Genomic DNA, 19,673 nt, shown 5'->3' with positions numbered 1-19,673 from the left:
TCTCCTTTATCACTAAATCGTATGAATGAGGCGAAAGACAGTAGAGCGTCAGCAGGCCTGTCATGAGGAAGATGGCGATAGGATCACATGAGGACCAGCCTTAAGCCCCAGAGAGTGTGTGTGTGTGTGTGTTCTTTATTGCGGAGCACTTGTGTGGGCATGCAAATGACTCCCTTTGCCTGTTTGCTCATGCTCAGCTGTGTCTGAATGCCACTGATGGATGAGACAGAGGATGGAGCGATGGGGGGAGTGTTAACTCGGCCCCTCGGGCCGGGGAGGCAGCGCCGTCCTCCCGCTCACTGACTCTCTCTCCCCCCCCCCCTGCCTCCTGCCTCCCCCCTCCCTCCCTCGCTCTCCTGCCTCCCGCTTCCGATTGCACCGGTCAAGGACATCCAGTCGACTCGGCCCAGAGGGGCAAACACACTCAGTCTGAGCAGGTATCAGACAGGCTTTCCCCTCACTGCAATGCATCACCTGCTCCTCGGTCTGCCACATCGGCAGTCTCCACCACACACACTCTCAAGTTGAATGGTCGTCCCTATGAAAAGAAAGTTTCTTGATTTCCACCATCACCAAAAGTCACATCCAAAAATAATCCCCTTCATTTGATTGTCATTTTAAAACAGACAAGGTAACGCTTCGCACAGTAAACGGCCCATTATTACTAAGTCTTGTAACATCATCCAAATACACCATTTAATGCCAACATATGTAGCTCTGGAGCTCTAAGGTGTCTGATGATCAAATTCGAGGGCTCAGCTCCTCTGCACAGGTCCTTTGGTTTCATTCAATGGGAGAAATCCTGGAATTGGTTCGGTCCCCCGGTGTGGTTGCTCCCCCTGCTGGCAGCGCACTAACAGCGCAGCTCTGTGGGGTCAGATCGCACAGTTTCCGAGGACAAACCACTTCTCCTTCTCAAGTATATCTTCCACCAGTCTGATGTTGGTCGCAGCCACAAAATTGTTCTTGCTCTTCACTGTCACCTCCAGTACCCTCCCATACAGCATTGGGATGGAATTGTACTCCAACTGGGAATAAGAGGCAGATATTTCAGCTATGAAAACGCTCCACGTGACATAGTTTGGCTTTTATGTGACATTTTTGTCAATTCTTTATACATTTATTCAATTAGTTTTTTTTTTTTAAGCTTCTCCGTAAAACATTGAAAGGGAGGGAAAATTTACATTCCTAGCTCATAATAAGAGAGTGTGATTAATGTCTAAATTGTGGGGATCCCTCGTCCGTTGCTCTTCCTGTGGAGAGTTTCTCCCTTGAGGATTTTACAGTTTATCTGAAACAACACACTACTTTAAATTACTGTGGCATTATTCCCTTTTTTTACTGGAAAGCATCTGAATGTTACATGCACTGGCCCTTTAACGAAATAAAATGAAAGCCTTACTTTCCTAAAGCTTTAACCTAAAGGAAAAGCAAAGGATGCTGTGACTGTGATAGACCACGAACAGCAGGTGGAGAAGATGGAAGTCGTACCAGCTCATTGAAGGTGGGGTTGTCATTGTTGCGAACCACCTTCGTCTTCCTCTTGTACTGCAGCCGAGGGTCCGGTCTGAGATGCGTGATGACGACGGCGTCGGGGTTGGCGCCGTTTGACAGCTTCTGTTGAAAAGAGACGAAAGGGGGGCCACAACAGATTCCCTGCGCTTGAGCACGCGCCATTAGAAGTATTTATAAGACAAACACACATGGCAATGATGACAGTGAAGGAACTCACGACGTTCTTCAGGTGTTTTACTAAGACCGATAGCTTGGTGTCGGAGTAAGATATTTTGAGCTGGATCTGAGGACGACCTCCTGCAACACATCAGTGCATCGACGCCAGTGAGTCACAGCTATGACATTCAGTACATCCCGTACTGTCAATCTAAATTCACAGAATCCTCCAATTGCACAGTAAATGTGATCCCACTGATGATGTAAATGCAAGGATTTACCTGACGTTGCTACCTCACTTTCTGGGGCAATGTTGGGGCCGTCCAGGAACATGCTGCAGACAAATTCATTCTGAAAGTGGTTTCGTGGGTTAGAGCAAAACAAGAGAAATCTCCCCCTCCCCCCCCCAAAAAAAAGAGGCGAGAGGAACTTACTCCCTTGCAGGGCCCCTCAAAAAGCTCTTTCAGGTACGTATTTAGCGTCACCATCCTCCTGCTCGGGGTGATTGACATCCCGAACCACTTGGGAAAACTATTTTGAGACAAGAATTAAATGACGTTGATGTTGTTGCTTCTGAATAAAATAGCCACAGGATGTGCGTTGTGTGCGTCTATTTGGTCTTTACTCACTTAGGCAGCTTGGTTTCAATAAAGTGCTTCTTCAGCTGCTTATGGATCAGCTCAAACTGCCCGAATGTCTTCTCACTGTTCACATGGCCATCGTGAATGGTCACTCGGAGGTTGTAGATCTGCCGGATCAAACGGAACTTCTTCATTAGGATGTAGGGTGAACATATGAATTATATGAAGAGAGAATGCTGATCACACAGAATCCACTTTGAAGCTCCCGGGCACACGGAGGCTGATTTAACTCGTCCGCACGCTCCAATCCTCCTGGAAGACAGCAGCCTTCGAGGGTCTGTCTTTAGTTAAGAACGTCTGTTGCACACACGTGTCAAACTGCTAGCTAGCAAACGGCTAGCCCTTCGAAATGCTATAAAAATGTAGGAATTTTTGTACTTTACGAGTTAGTAGTTTAAGAGTTAGTTAACGTTTTTTACTCTAAACGTTTATTGATCACCTGGGAAACTGCCTTTGTGTTAATACCTGAGTGCGTGATAGCTGTCAATCGGAGCAAAATCTCTGATCTGATTCACCTCCTTCTAATACCTGGCATCAGGAGGCTTAATCTCATCAATGAGCAGTGAAATGCCAAGGGGGGGGGATGGTTCCCCTGTGTGTACCAATGTGCCGTCAGATCCAGCTGTTCTTTCTGTCTGCATAACCACAGCATGAAGGACATGCAGCCTCACCACATTTTTTCCGCTGTTGGTGTATCCCTGGATGACAGCCTCCTGGATGTTGGTGGTGGGCGCCGGGCTGCTGTGCCGCCGCGCCTGCGCTTCTTGTTTCTTCCCTTGAGCCATGCTGTGTGCGAGGAAGTTAAACTTGGATGCCACACTGCCCATGCTTTCCTTGATCTTCCTGCAGCCGGAGAGAAACAAAACGTCACGATAAGGATATAATGACATTTAAATGGGACTTTCTTCCGGAGAAAGGGCCTGCGTGTTTGTGTGTTGCCCCTGAAATCACCTCGTGAAGTAGGATGTGGCCTCCAGGTCCGTGTCACATGGTCTGAGGTTCTTCCGGACATACAGCAGGTCGTTTGAGTCCTTCAGTTCTGGCATCCTTGCATCTAGCATCTGGAAACCACTCCAATGAAAAGGTGCCGGCCAGGGAGATTCTCACGGTGATGAAGTCACTCATTAAAAAAAAACGGTCTCACCAGCTCCAACAAGCTGAGTATCAATGCGCTGCGCTTTCTGATCATGTTGTAGGCTTCACAGCAGAGCTCCACGAAGCTATGCAGGCGCTGAGGGTTCTGTCCCCCGCCTGTGATGAAGTGCTGCATCTCCGACGTAAAGACGAATGGGGACCGGTCCCTATGGTTGCAAAAGAAGAGCAGAGGAGATTTTCTTTAAACACGCCGCTCTATTTGTTTTTTTTTTAAAAAGACTTCTTAATCACTTGCCTTTTAATGCTCCCGAACTTCTGAGCGTTGCCCATGATCTTGCCAAAGTCAATGTGAAACATGTGTCCGGTGTGCTTCAACATGATGTTATCGTTGTGGCGGTCACAGATCCCCAGGATGAAGGTGGCCACACACCACCCTGCACAGGAGTGGATGAAGTTCATCACAGCCTGCGTGTCCACAACAGAGTGAGTGTCAGTGCGACATGCGCAGCAACGAAAGTGACCTCGTCACAGCGGCCCCAACCTTGTCATAGTCCTCTTTAGTTTTGTTCGACATGTGGAACCATTTCTCCAGTGTGTCTTCCCGAAGGGTGCCACCCAGACCCCACTCCTGCTGAATCTGCCCGAGGGTCACTGCATCTGGGACCACTTCCACCAGGCCTGACGACCCCACAGAAACAGTTCACAGCCCAGTCGGCTTCTCACGACAAGGAAAATTATGACGCAAAAAAAAAAAAGGTCCACTGACCCTGATTTTTGCCCGTAGAAAGACACCTGTAGGTGATCATCTGCAGGTCCAGACCCTCCTGTAGCCACACACTGTCCATCACGCAGACGATCTGGAGGACCAACATGTCCTGACGCAGGTTGTCTCCTGTCTGAACGACACATTGAAGACAGTAGTTCATTGAAAGATGTTGCTTTGTGAGCCAAGAAGGCAGCAAGTCATTTTGTTTTGTTTGTTTCTCCTGGAGTAAAGCTCATCTCAAACTCTTTAAGTCTGTGGCAGTGGAGCCTTGGATTTGTAATATTGCTTGGATAATATTCTAAAGTTATTCATCGGTAAAGCCCTTGCTATACATTGTCCTATGCTGATTTCCGCAGGCTGAACATCTACTCTTTGTGTGAATAAAACCTGCCCATAAACCCAGCAGAACCTCATTTTAGGGGCATAGATTATGTTGACTTGGAAAACTCTTTAAATATAAAAGTAAGATAAAAGTTAGAAGAAGAAATATGTTTTTTTCATGAGGCCCAGGGTGGATGAATAAAGCAACATATTATTACCAACCTTGCAGATGACACTGATGTTTTTAGCCAGTGGGTCTAAGCACAAGAAGGAGATCCCAAGAGGAGCAGCATTGGAGTTGTAAAACTTACAAGCCTGAAAGTCACATTTCAGAGTAAACTCTCCAGTGTGCACATTAGATCAGACGCTGTACAGACGGCAAAGCCCTCTGGATGCAAATTTGGGGATTTGGAGAAATACAAATACATCTGAAAATGAGATCAAAGTAATTATGTAATAGTGGTAGCCTAATTTGTTGTTTCTTTTACTATAAATGAAGTTATAATTACATTCAGGTCCACCGCCTTAACACGCACGGCAGGATCCAGCGGCAGACAACAGCTGACCCCGTCTCCGAAGAACTCGTGAATCTTTAATTTCTCTGTGGCCAAAACATTCTGCTGAAAAACACGTCAAATGGGAAAGCAGAAAATGCATCAGCGTGCATCAGCGGGGCGTGACGATGACCGGGGGGGCGGGGGGGGGATGAAGATGAAAGTCCATCTGTTTACAAACCTTACGGCAAGCCTCTTTAGCGGTGCAGACCTGCTCGGCCACCTGCATGAGCAGGAACACCAGGCGGCTCTCGTGCTCCAGCTCCTGCCTCAGAGCTCGGCCGCAGCAGTGCCGCAGGGCGGCCTGCACCTTACTGAACCCGCTCTGGCAGTAGGAGTCAGTGCAGGCGTCCTCCAGCAGCCTGACATCATATATATATATATATATATATAATGTAAATATCACAACGAAAAACATGGCATGCCTTTATCATAAATAACATAATTTATTAGTGAAAACTGACGGGACGTTATTCCAATGTTCAAATAGTGTTAGTGATCACAAGCACGGCTTGACGTGTGACTCACCAGTAGAGGGAATGGGCAATCCGTACGTTCTTCATTGATCTCTCCAACAGCAGCATCACCAAAGGTCCGTCCAGCTCCCACTCGGCCTTCAGAGCCTGCGGGGGGCACCACGACTGATCAAACTACAGTCTCCAATTCAAATTCACTTCATCCTGGTTTGGGCACAGACGCTGACGAGGGGATCAACGAGAAGTGCTGATGCCATTGTGTCACTGTGTGTAGTAATACTTCAGTGTGCTGACCTGCACCAACTGTGGTAGAAACACCTCCAGCTCTTCATCAGCTATCTGCTCAAAGTAATGAACCGCGGCCCTCCTCACCGTCTGATCGGGGAAGCTGTCCAATAGAAAACAGATGGAATCAGTTGCCAAACAAACTTGTAATCTTTGTTGTGATAAAAAAAATAAAGTAATTTAGGTCAGTGGTCTCCTTGTAGTAGGTTCACTGGCGCTACGACACAACATTCTAACAGTTATTAAACGATACAGGATAGAGAGCTGCAATAAGAGAACGCGGGTAACAAGAATATCTCGTTACATACCGTATTAAAAGTCGTTGTGGAGCCCTTTATTCAGTAAATCTTTTGATTCTAAGAAACCTGTGAAGGTCCAATCCAGTGAGTAGAGGAAAGCGGGGGTGTACAAATAGGAATACGGTGACTGAGAAGCAGCTAAAGTCGCCTTCAACACACTGGAGGGGTGATTTCATTTGTTGAGGTATTCTGAGATTGCTTTAAGGAGACAAACATTCTCCAAACCTAGAGCAAGAACATGGAGTACGAGCACGGTGATTTTTTTCTTTTTCTTAAAAGCTCCAGAGCAGCAGGACAGAAGCAGTCAGAGGGAAAAAAAAATCAATGAGCAGATTGATCGTAGCAGGCTACATTGTGCTGCCTTGTGGATGCACTGTATCTATGTGCCACATGTCTGTAAAACTGATCACCCTCTATTGCCTCAGCCGACTCGGTTTCTCTGTGTGTTGTTGGATATTAATTCATTCAGTTGATCGAGAGTGTTTGTTCTGTCCTTCCGTATTTATTGTGGGAGTGTTTTTGTTTGCATGGACGGTGAAACTCAACTGACCTGCAAGAATGGAGCAAAGAGCAGGCGTGACTCATTGAAAACAAGTAGCTTATATTTTGCATCAGCTCCTTACATGTGTCTGCATGGGAACGTACCTGTCACTGAGCAGGAACAGGGCCTCCTCGGGCAGATAGATGGTCCAGTTCTCTACAAAAGTGTAGATCTCCGTCAGGTCCTCAGGACGCCACTGGGGGACTCCACCCAGCAGCAAGTGGAGGGAAGTAATTCCTTGGTTACTGCTGTGGCGCTTACTCCAGAGGAAAGCCTTCTCATTTTCTGTTAGACTGAGGGAGCAAAGGACATTTTTAGAAATACATATTAAGGTATGTTTGCTTTTACATTTTTGTGAGTCTTGCGCTGTGTTTTTATTTATTTAATTATTTCTGAGCAAAAACAAATAGTCCCACTAGAGAACAAAGGAATAGAAATCTCCTCTTTGAACATGGCAGAGGTGTGGACTCGAGTCATGTGACTTGGACTCGAGTCAGACTCGAGTCATGAATTTGATGACTTGAGACTCGACTCGACAAAACGTACAAAGACTTGCAACTCGACTTGGACTTGAATACCGATGACTCGTGACTTGACTTGGACTCGAGCCTTTTGACTCGAGAAGACTTGCTACTTCCCATGAAAACTGGGGGAAAACATTTTCACACCACCGCGCCGCTCTGTTTATCTGCATCTGTCAAAAAAATATGCGCCACCTGTATGCAGAGAGCGCGCGCTGCCTGCACGACATCCAATCACTGCAGTCCATTTGACCGTATCAACGAGACAGCTCGTTCATGGTTACAAAAATCGGGATTTTGAACCCGGATTCAGACTCCGATGGAAATCCCCGCCAACATTATGTCAACGTCCGTTTTAAAGTAGTGTAATGAGCTGAGTTAAAGTTATTAGTTAATCAGTTATGCAGATGTTGCATGTGTTCACGTTATGCTCCGTTACCAGCTGTAGTTACGCGAGACAACCCAAGTTTTGGGGGGCCGTGTATGCGGAAGTGTTCGTTCTGCGTGGTGACGGCCAACAGTGACCGAAGTTGAGTTGTTTTATATAAATAAATGCAGCGGAGTTGCAAGCCAGTCATCGCCTCCTTATTTACGCTGCAGCATTGGGGTGAGCGTTACAGTACTATAACACAGTCACAGTCGATCCACTGTTACCCTTCCCTTCGTAGTCTAGGTCTGTGAGGCAGCGCACCATCACCCAGGGGTCCCCGTCCCCACTATAATAAAAGGACTCGAAATGACTCGAAACTAAAATGGTACGACTTGTGACTCGACTTGAGACTTGTTGGCTGTGACTTGTGACTCAACTTGGGACTTGCTTCGTCTTTGACTCGACTTGACTCGGGACTCGAGGGCAATGACTTGAGACTTGCTTGTGACTTGCCTAACAGTGACTTGATCCCACCTCTGGAACATGGCACATATATATCCAGTAGTTCATCAAAATCAAATAATAGGGGGGGGGGGGGGGGGGGTTTCTTTCACTCACAAGCAGAGACAGTGCTTCTTAGAGACTTCCAGCATTTTCCTCTGCAGCGACTCACAGGGCTCCGTGAAAGTGAAGGGGCCGGGGAGGGCGATGGGCCTCTGATACTTCCACTCAATCCCATCCGGAAACTCGAGCTGGGGAAATACGGGAGGACAAACGTTTGAGCCGGCGATGCCACGTTGTTTGTTTCTCTCTGTCTGCATGCGGCACAGGCGCAGGGCACCACTGACCTGCAGGATCACCCCGACGGCTTGACCGTGGCCGTCGAACAGGGCGGGGGAGGGAGGGACAGGCAGCTCGGGCAGTGTGGACAAACTGAGCAGAATGGTCCCATTTACCAGGGTCCTGGAGACACACACACATACACACACACTATAAGTCACTAATCATACCATGTGACTCAACAATTCATCACTTCAACAATTCAAAAGATAAGTGACTGCCAAAGACTTTTTTGAAGGGCCACTTCAAGCAGTTTCACAAATGGAGTCAGTTGATACAAAATGTTGACAATGTTGACGTGGTAAACGTTGTGGACGACCCACCTGTTGCTGTAAAGAGGAAGCACAGCCCAGCCTAAAAGGTCGGGCGTCTTGCCCCGCTTGGAGGCCTTGAGGTAAAATGTCATCATGCACTCATACGGCAGCTGATTCACCGGAGTGGGAAACACCATCCTAAAAAACATGAATAAAAAGTCATGAATATGTATCTTTTCTCTCAGCCTTTCATCTTGAATATTTGCACACACAAAAAAACAATGATGGCATCGGTATGAAGACAGGACAATAAACGGTTCATCTTTTTTACGGTGGGAGACAAGAGAGACCGGCCCTTACACACGGTTACACTGGAGCTTGTTCCCGGATGACAAGGCGGTGGAGATGTTTTCAGAGATGCCTGAGTCGCAGATCTTTGTTCTTTGTCCTCCATACGTCAGATCACAGGAAACCGAGAAGCATTCATAACTACAAAAAAACAGGAGGAGGAAGAGAACATAATAAATCAGTATTTGTATCCGTGTGCACGTGTTTGCGTATCAGCGTGTGTGTGTGTGTGACTATGATACATACTTGATCAACCAGGTGGGCTGGAGTTGGTACAGAGCACAGATTTTGAATTGGAAGATATCCACGTTGTTGTCAATGTCTAATATTTGCATGTTGTTGGTTTCTTCCTGACATCGAATGTCTGACTGGAAATTGTTGAAAAAGATCTGAAGCAATCTCTGCAGCGCCTTGTGGAGCACGAGCATGGCTGGAATACAGAGAATTAACATCAGTATATTTATGACGGTTGTGCTGCATTTGATCCATAATAGATTCAAACACCAGATTCTGCTTACAGCTAAATTGTAGTGTCATAAACCCTTTATTACTATTTACTGTAAAGTGGGTGTGTTGAAAAAGTTCAACACACCCAAAATGACGTATTAAAGTTGAGTAACAGCTGCTCACCTGTTTCACACTGAGCGATCTCATCGTAACTCTGTAAGGAAATATGAGGAAACACAGCATTGTAGTGTGTTGTTAGAATAGAAATTATTAAAAGCTCTCGAAGCAGAATTAAAAAAACAATCACACATGGATAAAGACGTAAATGGTTGCGTTGTATGATTGTATATATATTTTTGTGAGTGACACTCCACCAGCGGCATGGGAGGGATTCTGTTGAGACTGCCGATGGCGTCCTCCAGCTCCTGACACGTGAGCCCGCACAGAAGACTGCTGATGGACCGCACGCGGGACACCACCACGTTGACGTTCATCCCGGACTGCGAAGGCAGAGAGATCAGAAAGTCTGGTTCAGATCATCCCATCATCCTGAGGTGAGTGAACCCCACAGCCCTCCCGGGGGTTAGCCTCCCCCTTTACTCACCTTGCTCCTCATTAGCTCTGCCACCTCTCTGTTGTAGCTGCTGAGCACATCCTGCAGGCTCAACCTGAGCGAAGGGGGGGGGGGGGGCAGGTTAAACATACACACACACACACCATGATGAAGCAGAGACACCTGTCCTTATGTCGTCTACAAACAGACACCGGTTGACACGTGACCCACTGGAAGGTTTTCCATTCCACGGCGGCTCACCTGCAGGCGTTGAAGACACAAACAGAACGCAGGAGCTGGTACAGGTGGCAAGGTGCTCGGTCATCCTCCCCCTTGGAGAGAAAAAACAAACAAAAAATACATTTTATTTTCTAGGGTTTATTATTTATTTTCTAAGGATGTAAAGTCCTTAAATGGAGGCGAGCATTTCTACATTATGACAATTTATCCACGGCTCCGTCGGGTTTTCCTTTTATTCTACTTTATTTTGGCTTGTTAATGCCTCCAGCCATGACGAGATGTGTACACAGGACAAAGTCAAGCCCCCAGGGTGGAGATCTTTATAGGCACAATGGCCCTGATGATAACAACAAGCTGGCGAGGGGCCAGGTGCCCGCCCTCCCTCCCTCCCTCCCCTTCTGGGTAAATCATCAGCACCGCGGGCTGGAACGGAGAAGGAGTTTGAACCGACTTACGTCCCTGCACAGGCGGTGCCTGAGGTCGTCCGCGCGCAGCAGCCGCAGGGGGACGACCAGCTTCAGCTTGTAGGAGATCTGAACCTTCTCGTGCATGCCCAGCAGCTCGTCGCTATGGAGACACCGTGGTCGTTTTAACCAACCAACGTGGAAGCAGAACGTCACAGCACACGCAGACGGAACAATAAAGCGCTTCCCAGGTGAGTGACTTACTTTTGGAGATACTCGTCAGAGTTGCACAGTTTCAAGTAAACACACCCACTGGGGCCGGGAGGGAGGTCCAGCAGCTGGAGGATTTGAACGATCAGGCTCTTCACCGTTCTGTTCACTGTGCATAGAAAGGAGGAAGCCTCACTGGAGATGAATCCTCGGCTCAGGCTCACATTGAGGGACATTGGTCCTCTGTGAGTGCAAATGGTCCCGTGGTAGGGGTGGATGGTGAGTCTTACCCGCGGTGGGGAAGGGGAGCTGCTGGTGGCCCCACTCGGTGGCCACGCTGACGTTCACCTCCACCTCCTGCAGCAGCGCCGGGTGGATTCGCAGCAAACGGCTCCACACCAGACCCGAGTTATGAAGGACGTCCGTGTGCCTGTGTCGTGACACGAGGCTGACGGAGAGAAGAACAGGTTGCCAAAGTGAAAGGATGACAACTATGTTCGGCATTTCATATCTTCATGAATCATGTCAGCTCACCGAGGTACAAAAAGCACATTTTGGAAAACCAAAATTAGATATAATCTAGCAGCACAACGCTACTCTAAATAACTATAGAAAAAAATAAATAACATATTTAATTTTGAGAGCTCGACTGTTGTTGGACATTTCCAATACAAATTTTTTCAAAAGAATCTCTTTGTCGAAGAGAACATTTAAAAAAGAACTACGAAAAATATGTTAAAACTTATTTTCATACACCCTCTGACCTGGAAGTGGCAGCACAGAAAGAAGTCATCCTCCTGGTGCTGCCTTGTGGAGTGTCTATTAGTGCAATCGTCCATGGGTCCTGATGTACAAACAAAAAAGACAAGATGGTTTGCGCTCGTCGCTGATGTCAAAAAGGAGCTTTCTAAACTAGCGCCCATACTCACAGGAGTGTGTGTTTGTGAGCAGGAGCGGGTCAGTCTGTGAGCCTGATCCGTGTGGTCAGCGGTGCCGAGGGACATTCGCCCCCTGCGGGGTAAAGGGACGGGTGCTGGGCCTTTGGTACCCGGCAAACATTCACTGGGAAGTCTGGTTCTGAGCAGAGGGGGGCGACGGATCGGTAGTGGGGGTCCGCTCGTGGTGCTTGGCAGGCCTCCTCCCCCCTCCGGGTGCCACAGGTGGCCCGGGGGCTCGGGGCAGGACATCGTCCCAATGCTCTCGTAGAGGTGCGTTGCAAAAAGATGGTCAGTAAGGGGCCCCAGAGGGGCGGGGTCGCCCGCATCCTGTCTACGAAGGGCTCCATTGGCGGGCCTCTGATTGGGATCCATCACATTTCAGGAAGTCTTCCTGCTTCACACTTCAAGCACGTCCTCCCTTCATAACAAGGCAGAATGCAGAGCTACGTGCTGTTAAAAAAACAAACAAACAAACAAACCAAAACAATGGAGTCTCCAGGAGTAGATCACGTTAGTGTGTGAGACATGTCGCAGGGAGGACTCCAGTCTAACGGAAGCCGCAGGGAACCGCTTGACTAATTATTAACAAGCTTTCAAATCTTAACAGGAAATCTACCAGCGAGCGCCTCAAGTGAAACATGACTAAAGTCCTCCGTACCACCACGATACACACATTACTGGCATTATGTCTAAATGCCCCGTCGGCTAAAACGTCATGATTCAATAAGTATATAAAAGTATTATATACAACGTTATTCAACCTCTGAATGGTGAGCATTTGTTTTGGGGTTTGTTGGCCACTTACCATCAACGTTGTGTCAGCCGGGTCCTCTGTAAAGCCATCCTGTGCTGAGGGGGTGAATGCCAAAGACCGGAGCCACGCAAAGCTCGTTAGACCTGCTCATAGAGCTGGAAAAAGTAAAGTATGTTCCCTCCCCCCTCCCACTGTCTCCTCCCTGCACCTCCCCCTGCACACGCACGGCCCTCCCCTCTGCTGCAGGAAAGAGAACATTGCATTAGGTGTGAGAGGAAATTTAGGTTGTACTTTGGTTCCATTTGCAAAAGCAAGCCAAATACATTAGTACGTTTTTTTTTTAGTTTTTTAAACTCTAAATAATACATCAACTTAAACCAGGATTACACATGGCATCCACACCTTACTCAGGAATGTCATTGAGCAGGTTATTAAGGTATGAAGCCACCGTGTTCAAGTTCAATAAGAGCAGCAAGAAAGAAACGTTCCGTTTGTGAATCTACGGTAAGTTTGTTGTTTCTTTATCTCATCAAAGGTTTGGATGCTATTGAAGGGCATCCTCTGCACAACCCTCAGTGCTATTTGAGAGGTCGAGAGAACTGATTCTTAGCAAAGCGCTTGCTGTTTGACACCAGTTGTTGGGCCCTTCAGTCGGAGCAGACAACGACACCCCGCTGCATGTGTCACGGAGGTGTGAGCCGAGCAGAGGGAGGAGATCAAGCGCAAAGAAATGCATTTCAACTACACAACTCGACACATTCCACCCTCAAAACCCCAAACGGGATTTCCTGGTTACTATGCACTCGTCCCCTTTTTCCTGCTCACATCGATTGGATGTGTAATGGCGTTGGTAAGAAGTTTTGTATATTTCATTCACTGCAAAATAGGTCTATCACTGAAGTTTGTATTGTTGTGCTTCTCTTCAGGTGGTTTATGTCAGAAGGAGGTCCAGGTCGGGGGTTTTATGCACCACTTTCAAATTTTTTTTAATATTTAGTATAATATATCATGTAAATATATCATTTGATTCATGTTGTCTGCTTGGCTTTAGATTAGATGAGCTGCGGCACAGGCTGATTCCTCTGTACAGCTACGACCCGGCGGAGGAAGAAGGAGAGTGGGAAGAGGAGGAAGAGGAGGAGGAGGATGAGCTGGCTGTGAGCAGGCCGCAAAAGATTTAACAACAGCATACAATACAAAGTCAAATGATCACGATGATTTCAATTCATCAATCATTCGTTTTACTGTCTTTGCAGGAACCGTTGTATCAGGAAGGAAAGCTCTCCTTTTTATGATGAAAAGAACAGAGTGTCATAACCAGAAGGCCAAGAGAAAGAAAAACAATGTTTTGTTGATTAAAGGACAAGAAATAAAGATTTGAAACATCTGAGTTATTGCACTGCTACAGCTGTTATTTCAGCTGAAGGCAGCAGATGGTGCTGTAAGCCTTTTTTTTTAAAACAGAACTTTTATATTTCAAACTGTTGTCAAGGATGAAGTGTGATGTTTTTTTCTTTCCAGCAATAAACTTGAAGCTAAAAATCAAAACTTGAAGTTTGCCCTGTGTGTGATTTTCTGAAATGATTAATGATTTCTGATGGATTAAGTTGAAAGGTCTTCAAATACACACCAGTTTCTGCTTAGTAATCAGACAGGTTCGCTGGTATCTGGAGCTCCCTCGCGTCAACGAGTCTCCCCCCTCCTGTTGAGAGCGGTTTTACACGCACAGAGATGGACTCACAGCGCAGCCACAGGTGAACATCACGCCTAAACACTAACTATTGAAACCCACAAAGCGTCCGGTTGGTGAACGTGTCAAATGGTACCAGTAAGTATGTTTGCGTTCTGACCTTTTGCAGTCGGGTCAGCCGGGGGCTCCTGGCCTCCGTCCTTCTCGCCGCGGCCCTGCTCCTGCCCGCGGACGGCCTGCTGTGTCTCTTCTGTCCCCTGCAGCGCAAAGGCCAGCCCTGCCCCAGCGTCACCAGCCAGTGTCTCCCCGACCAGCGCTGCTCCAGCTCCAGAGGCCGCTACGGCTCCCTCCACGTCCTGTCCGCTCGGGGCTGCGTGGGCGCCGAGCTCTGCGGCTCCCACGAAATCGCCGCCTACCGGGGGGTCAAGTACAACGTCAGCCACAGCTGCTGCTGCGAGGACGGATGCAACGGCGGGCCGGGGAGCGGCAACGCGCCCAAGTTGCTGATGGGGATGCTGGCGGTCCGAAGAGGCGGCGCTAACGGCACTAATGTTCTCAGGGAGGAACTTTGGGACTCGTGTGCAAATTCTACATCAGGGCGCTCCACGTAACCAGCCGCTGCATCAGAGAAGCGCTCGTCGTAGTCCCGAGGAGAGGCCCGATAGCCATCGGCAGTAACCCTCCCCCCCCAAAAGGTCACTAGTATTAGGGGAAATACTTGTGATTATAGGTATCTTAGCTAAATTCATGTGTAACTGAGAAAATTGTACATCATGGTGCACGTTTTTGTTTTGAGTAAATCTTTGCTCCAGAGAGAAAGGTGGACATGTCAGCCATCCTCCTGGGGTTAGAGTGAACAATCACGTTATTCCTGTGGTTATCGACCAATGCTACACAATAAAAGCGCCATGTTTAAGCCGTCCACCTGGTGCAGTCTGTGTTGATTTTACGAGCAGGTGTGCTTGGAGGTGTGGCCTGTGCAGAAATACCTGGAGTCAGTGGTGAGCGCAGCGTTCATCAGGAGAAGCTCTGAAAAGTTTCACCTGTTTGAATGAAAGTAAACTCTTTAATGCACAGGTGAGTCTCATTTTTTTTTTTTTTTACAAGTGACATTGTAACTTTGTCTGCCTTAATTGATATTTTAATTGATATTATATTTTGAATGTGCCAATCAGTGAAGATCACTGACATCTGTGCAGCAGAACCGATTATTTATTTTGGCTTTAGGGATTGTTTGAAATATGAAATTAATCACTGGAGATGTGATAAGTGATTTGTACATGTTAAAGTTGATTTATTAGACTCGTGGAGTTTTAAAGAGCCTGAAATCTGTTACATTGCGACCTTATGCCTGGGGGAGATTTGTCATGCATTGACAAAGCCATGAACTGGATAAGTGAAATAAGCTAAATCTGACATAGACATTGACAGAAAAAAACGGTGTATGTATACAACTTGTGTTGACGTGGTTAATGCTAACCATGCAAAGCTAGTTAGACCAGAGGGAGACAGTCTATTTCCTCCCCTCCCCCACTGTCCTTACCACAAACCTTTCCTTTTGCTGGAGGAATGAACAATAAATGTGTGGCTCGCTGATCAAAATCTTTTTTTAAATTTCCACAAAATTGGGTCCTTGGTAAAACACCAAATGCCTCCTCATCTCGCAGGCCCAACATGTCGCAGCTCCTGCACTTTGCCGCGCTGTGGTTCTACCTTCTCCCCCCGCTGCTGTGTGACAACCGGTTCTGCTACTACAGCCCCATCCTGGAGAAGGAGAAGACGTTTAAGCTCATCGTGACCGAGTGCCCTCCCGACGAGCTCTGCTTTAAGGCGGAAGGTCGCTATGGCAACCACAGCGCGCTGTCGGCCAGGGGCTGCATGGCGAAGAAGGACTGCAGCCAGGTGCATGGCATCACGCTGAAAGGAACGGTCTACACCATGAGCTACAGCTGCTGTGATTCGCCGTACTGTAACGCCGGCCTGGGCCTCGCGGCCAATTCCCTCTTCATCACCGTCACACTCGGGACTGTGGCTGCGATGACCTGGTGACCAAAGGCATCCGGGGCCCTGTGGTGCTTTAGGGATTTATGAAGTATCTCCGCAGCCTCTGGCATCAAGTAATGCAAAGAGCCTGCAGTGGTACACGGCAAATGCCCAGTGAAAAGACCCCAAGGTGCCACAGATCTCAGGCTGTTTTTATTCATTTTAAATCCTTTTTTTAATGTCTACAAATAAAAATGTAAATACACACATAACAGTGCTGGTAATATTTCTTTCCATATCCTGAAGTATTTTCTCTGCTCTAGAGCTCAATTAAAAGCACAAATGGGGCCATGTACCGTCAGCACAATGGACACTGACGGTGTAGTTTATTTTGATTAACTGTCACCACCCTGCTGCTGTAATGTTCATCGTTTGGCTGCTTAATAGGTCCCTACGAAATGCAGTGAAATAATTGAATTGGCAGGATTTGACAGTAATGAACTCGAGCAGGGATGTTGAAAAGTAATCCATAGACATACCATCTCTCGTTAACTGAGAAAAATCTAACGAAATGACATGCCTTTTACGAGTAAAAGAGAGCATCTCAAACAATGCACAGCATGAGGTTTGGACAGTTCTTTATTTCCCTTTTATAAGGCTGCTGGGTCTCCCCATAGTGGATATACATATATATACAGGAGATTGCTATACTGGAGTTACACTGAGGGCAGAGGGTCCATATTACACAGACTTCAAAAACAACACTAATAGAGCCTCACCTCCAGGTATCAGAAATCAGTAAAGAGAGGAGGTGGAGGGTTTGGGGTTTTTTTTGGGGGTGGGGGGGGCGCAACAGCACATGAGAAGAGAAAGAAGAGGGGAGATGATGCAGTCTGAGATCCTGACTCGACTGCCTAATAACTTAACACTAGAAAATAACGTACAGTGCATCTTAAATAGGTTATGTGAAGAACCATTTACCATAAATATCTGTATTCTCGGGATCCACAAAAAAAAAAACCCCAACAAAAAATGTTCAGTCGTACATTTTTTTTCCTACTTTCTCCTTTTCCCGTCGTGCAAATGGTTCCTTCTTCCTGTGGCGGTTTTGACCCCGTTGCCCACTTTCCAGATAAACGACAAAAAGGAAACAGAAATCCCCTCCCCTTTAAAAGCATACTGTATGAATTAGTAGAAAACAAACAAACAAATGAACAGAACACCACAGTCAACTCATCACAAAAAGAACCCACAGACACACAGAACAGCAAGAACACAGTACGCTTATTTTTTTTTGTTTTTTTTTTCCCGCTTCTTCGTCACCGTTTCTCCTCTTAATGGTCGGTATCCTTTGCGCCTTTTCTTGGCGTACCGGTTGGCGGTGGCGGAGAGGTTTCTCCCCATCCCCCCATCCCCCGACGGCTCAGTTGAACTGGAAGGAAACTCTCCAATCGGCCTTTCAGTTCAGCAGTGATATTTTATCTCAATTTCACAGTGTGGTGGGAAAAGGAGGACGGGGGAGGTAAGCCGGAAGGGGTGGGGGCTGTTGTCGGAGAAATCAGAGGAACCACAGCAACAATTAGAAAACAACTAGAAACCCCCCCGACTGTCCACGGAGAAAAGAAAAAAACAGAAAATGGCCGCTTTGCTCCATTCTTCTGAGTTTCATTCCCACCAATCCGTGTGGTTGGGGAAGGCCTTGATTGGCTGGCGTTGAGCTGATTGGATGGCCTGTGTTTGTGGCAGAGGGTCAGGGACAGATGGCTGACGGAGGTCTGAGGGCCGACTCGAATCCGCCGGGGGGAAGGGACTCGACAGGGCGACGCGTCGCCGGGGGGGGGCGCGGGGCAGAGAGGATGGACGCGGCGGATCAATGCATGATTGGCAGGTCAGAGGGGGCGGGTCTCTTCTCGGTGGGTTCAGGCACGGTGCTGCAGTGCCCGCCTCTTGCGGCTGTAATAGTGGCGCGTGGCGGTCTGTCGGGCAAAGTTCATCATGTAGTTCTGTTTACGGGTGCTGCAGGGATAGAAACACAGTGAAAGAGAGAGAGGGGAAAAGAGGAGGAGTGGGAACATTAGTGACCGAGTAAAGGCCAATAGGAACCCACGCACCCGCATGCACGCGCTCTCTCTCGTCCACGCATGCAAACGCAACCAATGGTTGAATGCGGCTTTCTTACAAACTCACATCCGTTTTCATGCTGGCTTTAAAAAAATCATTTTCAGCCGTAACCTCAAACACTCAACACCAGTAAGGGGCCTCGCGGCTCGGAGAAGGGGGGGGGGGCGCTACGCTACACGACTGGACCGGTTTACGTTCTGCACAGATGAGATGCAGCTACATGATTGACACGGCAGTAGGACGACGTGTGTTTCTAAGACCAAATGTCACAAGACAAGACACGGGACATACAATCCACAAACGTACTACCACAGATGCTGGGGGGGGGGGTCAGACTCTGACAGTGGGTGTTTGAGGTCAGAGTACGCAGCAGGAAAAAGAATGAGAAAACCAAGACCACACAAGTGCAGGGAGCTGCGGATTTGAAACTAAGAGACACAGAGAAAAGCCGCGGAGGATCGCTGTTGCTTAGCCTGTTCATTGCCTCTTCCATCCAGCAGGGCGTTGCCAGTGAGCCAGGAGTGCAGCCAGGGCAGGCAGGGGCCTCTGCGAAGCGGGGGTTGGGGAGGGTGGGGGGGGGGGGTAGTGTATGTGCGTGTTCATATGTGATGGTTGATGCTGTGGAGGTGGGCGCGTGTGTGAGAGGGGATGGCTGCATGAGTTTGAGAAGTTTGTGGGTTTGCTTTTTTTTTTTTTTCAGATATTTGATCAAAGATCAGAAGGGTAGTGAGGAGGGGGGCTCCTGGCTCAGAACCATGTTGTCGTTGTTGTCCACAGACGGAAACACAGCCATGGGTGAAAGAAGGATGGAGAGCCGTGCAAGGACCCGGGTGGAGGAGGCCGCGTTTCAAATGGATGACGTGAGATGCCCTGCATCGCAACTGATGCTGGTGAAATCATTTTTGGTGCTTGGGATTGAGTGTGATGAATGCCGGACCCCCAAAACAACTTCTTAAAGTAGGTTATCTGCTTTAAACTGTATGTGTGAATTAGCAGCTAAAAGGTCAACAACACTTGGAACAAAACAAACAGATACAAGTAGTGATGGATTACATCACACGTATACACACAAACCCCGCAGCACTGACATTTGTATACGTAAAATATCACATTCAAAATGTCGATTATGCAAACTGCACATTCAAAATCAGCAGAATTTGACAGGAATTTGATTGTCTCACCATGGTGACACGGTGTTGAACCCTGACAGATGCAATGCCATCAGTCAACATTTTATCGCTCTGTTTATGTTGGTTGGTTTACGCGCTGCTGTGAATACTTTTTTTGGGCTCTTTCTTAAAACTGTGAAGTGCACAATAGTCCTCCGTTAAGGCAGCAGAAAGGGTTAAGA

At 47.6% G+C, this 19,673-nt stretch overlaps 4 protein-coding genes across 6 annotated transcripts in view; 2 read left to right on the top strand and 2 right to left on the bottom strand.

The window, feature by feature from the left end:
* Positions 1–353: 353 nt before the first annotated feature.
* pik3c2g (phosphatidylinositol-4-phosphate 3-kinase catalytic subunit type 2 gamma) lies at positions 354–12,654 on the bottom strand. Its single transcript, XM_037452678.2, has 33 exons — positions 12,580–12,654; positions 11,766–12,224; positions 11,601–11,680; positions 11,127–11,284; positions 10,891–11,005; positions 10,678–10,789; positions 10,244–10,314; positions 10,034–10,097; positions 9,804–9,929; positions 9,613–9,643; positions 9,229–9,412; positions 8,995–9,123; positions 8,704–8,832; positions 8,389–8,503; positions 8,159–8,292; positions 6,754–6,942; positions 5,819–5,912; positions 5,577–5,671; positions 5,230–5,410; positions 5,004–5,111; positions 4,717–4,809; positions 4,174–4,303; positions 3,949–4,085; positions 3,703–3,872; positions 3,457–3,613; positions 3,264–3,373; positions 2,984–3,155; positions 2,301–2,419; positions 2,106–2,202; positions 1,953–2,022; positions 1,733–1,812; positions 1,492–1,617; positions 354–1,028 (listed from the first exon to the last, which is right to left on the bottom strand). The coding sequence occupies exons 2-33, from the start codon at positions 12,144–12,146 to the stop codon at positions 876–878; spliced, it is 4,110 nt and encodes a 1,369-aa protein (XP_037308575.2). The 5' UTR covers positions 12,147–12,224; positions 12,580–12,654; the 3' UTR covers positions 354–875.
* On the top strand, positions 12,413–14,063 carry LOC119196722 (small integral membrane protein 29-like). The gene is made up of 5 exons (XM_062562994.1): positions 12,413–12,428; positions 13,227–13,378; positions 13,455–13,480; positions 13,580–13,685; positions 13,785–14,063. The coding sequence occupies exons 1-5, from the start codon at positions 12,413–12,415 to the stop codon at positions 13,821–13,823; spliced, it is 339 nt and encodes a 112-aa protein (XP_062418978.1). The 3' UTR covers positions 13,824–14,063.
* Positions 14,064–14,231: 168 nt separating this feature from the next.
* On the top strand, positions 14,232–16,570 carry bncr (bouncer). 2 transcript variants are annotated; one of them, XR_009956676.1, is made up of 3 exons: positions 14,232–14,282; positions 14,388–15,295; positions 15,886–16,018. XR_009956676.1 is itself a non-coding variant. In XM_037450834.2 (2 exons), exons 1-2 carry the CDS (start codon positions 15,270–15,272, stop codon positions 16,265–16,267), a joined length of 408 nt encoding a protein of 135 aa, XP_037306731.2. In that variant the 5' UTR covers positions 14,848–15,269; the 3' UTR covers positions 16,268–16,570. The 2 variants fall into 2 exon arrangements, 1 of the variants encoding a protein (XP_037306731.2); XM_037450834.2 differs by lacking the exon at positions 14,232–14,282 and having other exon boundaries at positions 14,848–15,295; positions 15,886–16,570.
* Positions 16,571–16,822: 252 nt separating this feature from the next.
* Positions 16,823–19,673, bottom strand: part of reln (reelin) — an 80,069-nt gene continuing 77,218 nt past the window's right edge. For both annotated transcript variants that reach the window (XM_062563207.1, XM_062563208.1), the window contains one exon: positions 16,823–18,217. In XM_062563207.1, the coding sequence (XP_062419191.1) occupies positions 18,121–18,217 (97 nt within the window). In that variant the 3' untranslated portion in view covers positions 16,823–18,120. The remainder of the gene's footprint in view (positions 18,218–19,673) is intronic.

This window comes from Pungitius pungitius, chromosome 6 (assembly GCF_949316345.1).
Source record: "Pungitius pungitius chromosome 6, fPunPun2.1, whole genome shotgun sequence".
NCBI classification, from domain to species: Eukaryota; Metazoa; Chordata; class Actinopteri; order Perciformes; family Gasterosteidae; genus Pungitius; species Pungitius pungitius.
The sequence above is the reverse complement of the archived record's forward strand: the minus strand, read 5'-3'. Positions and strand labels throughout refer to the sequence as shown.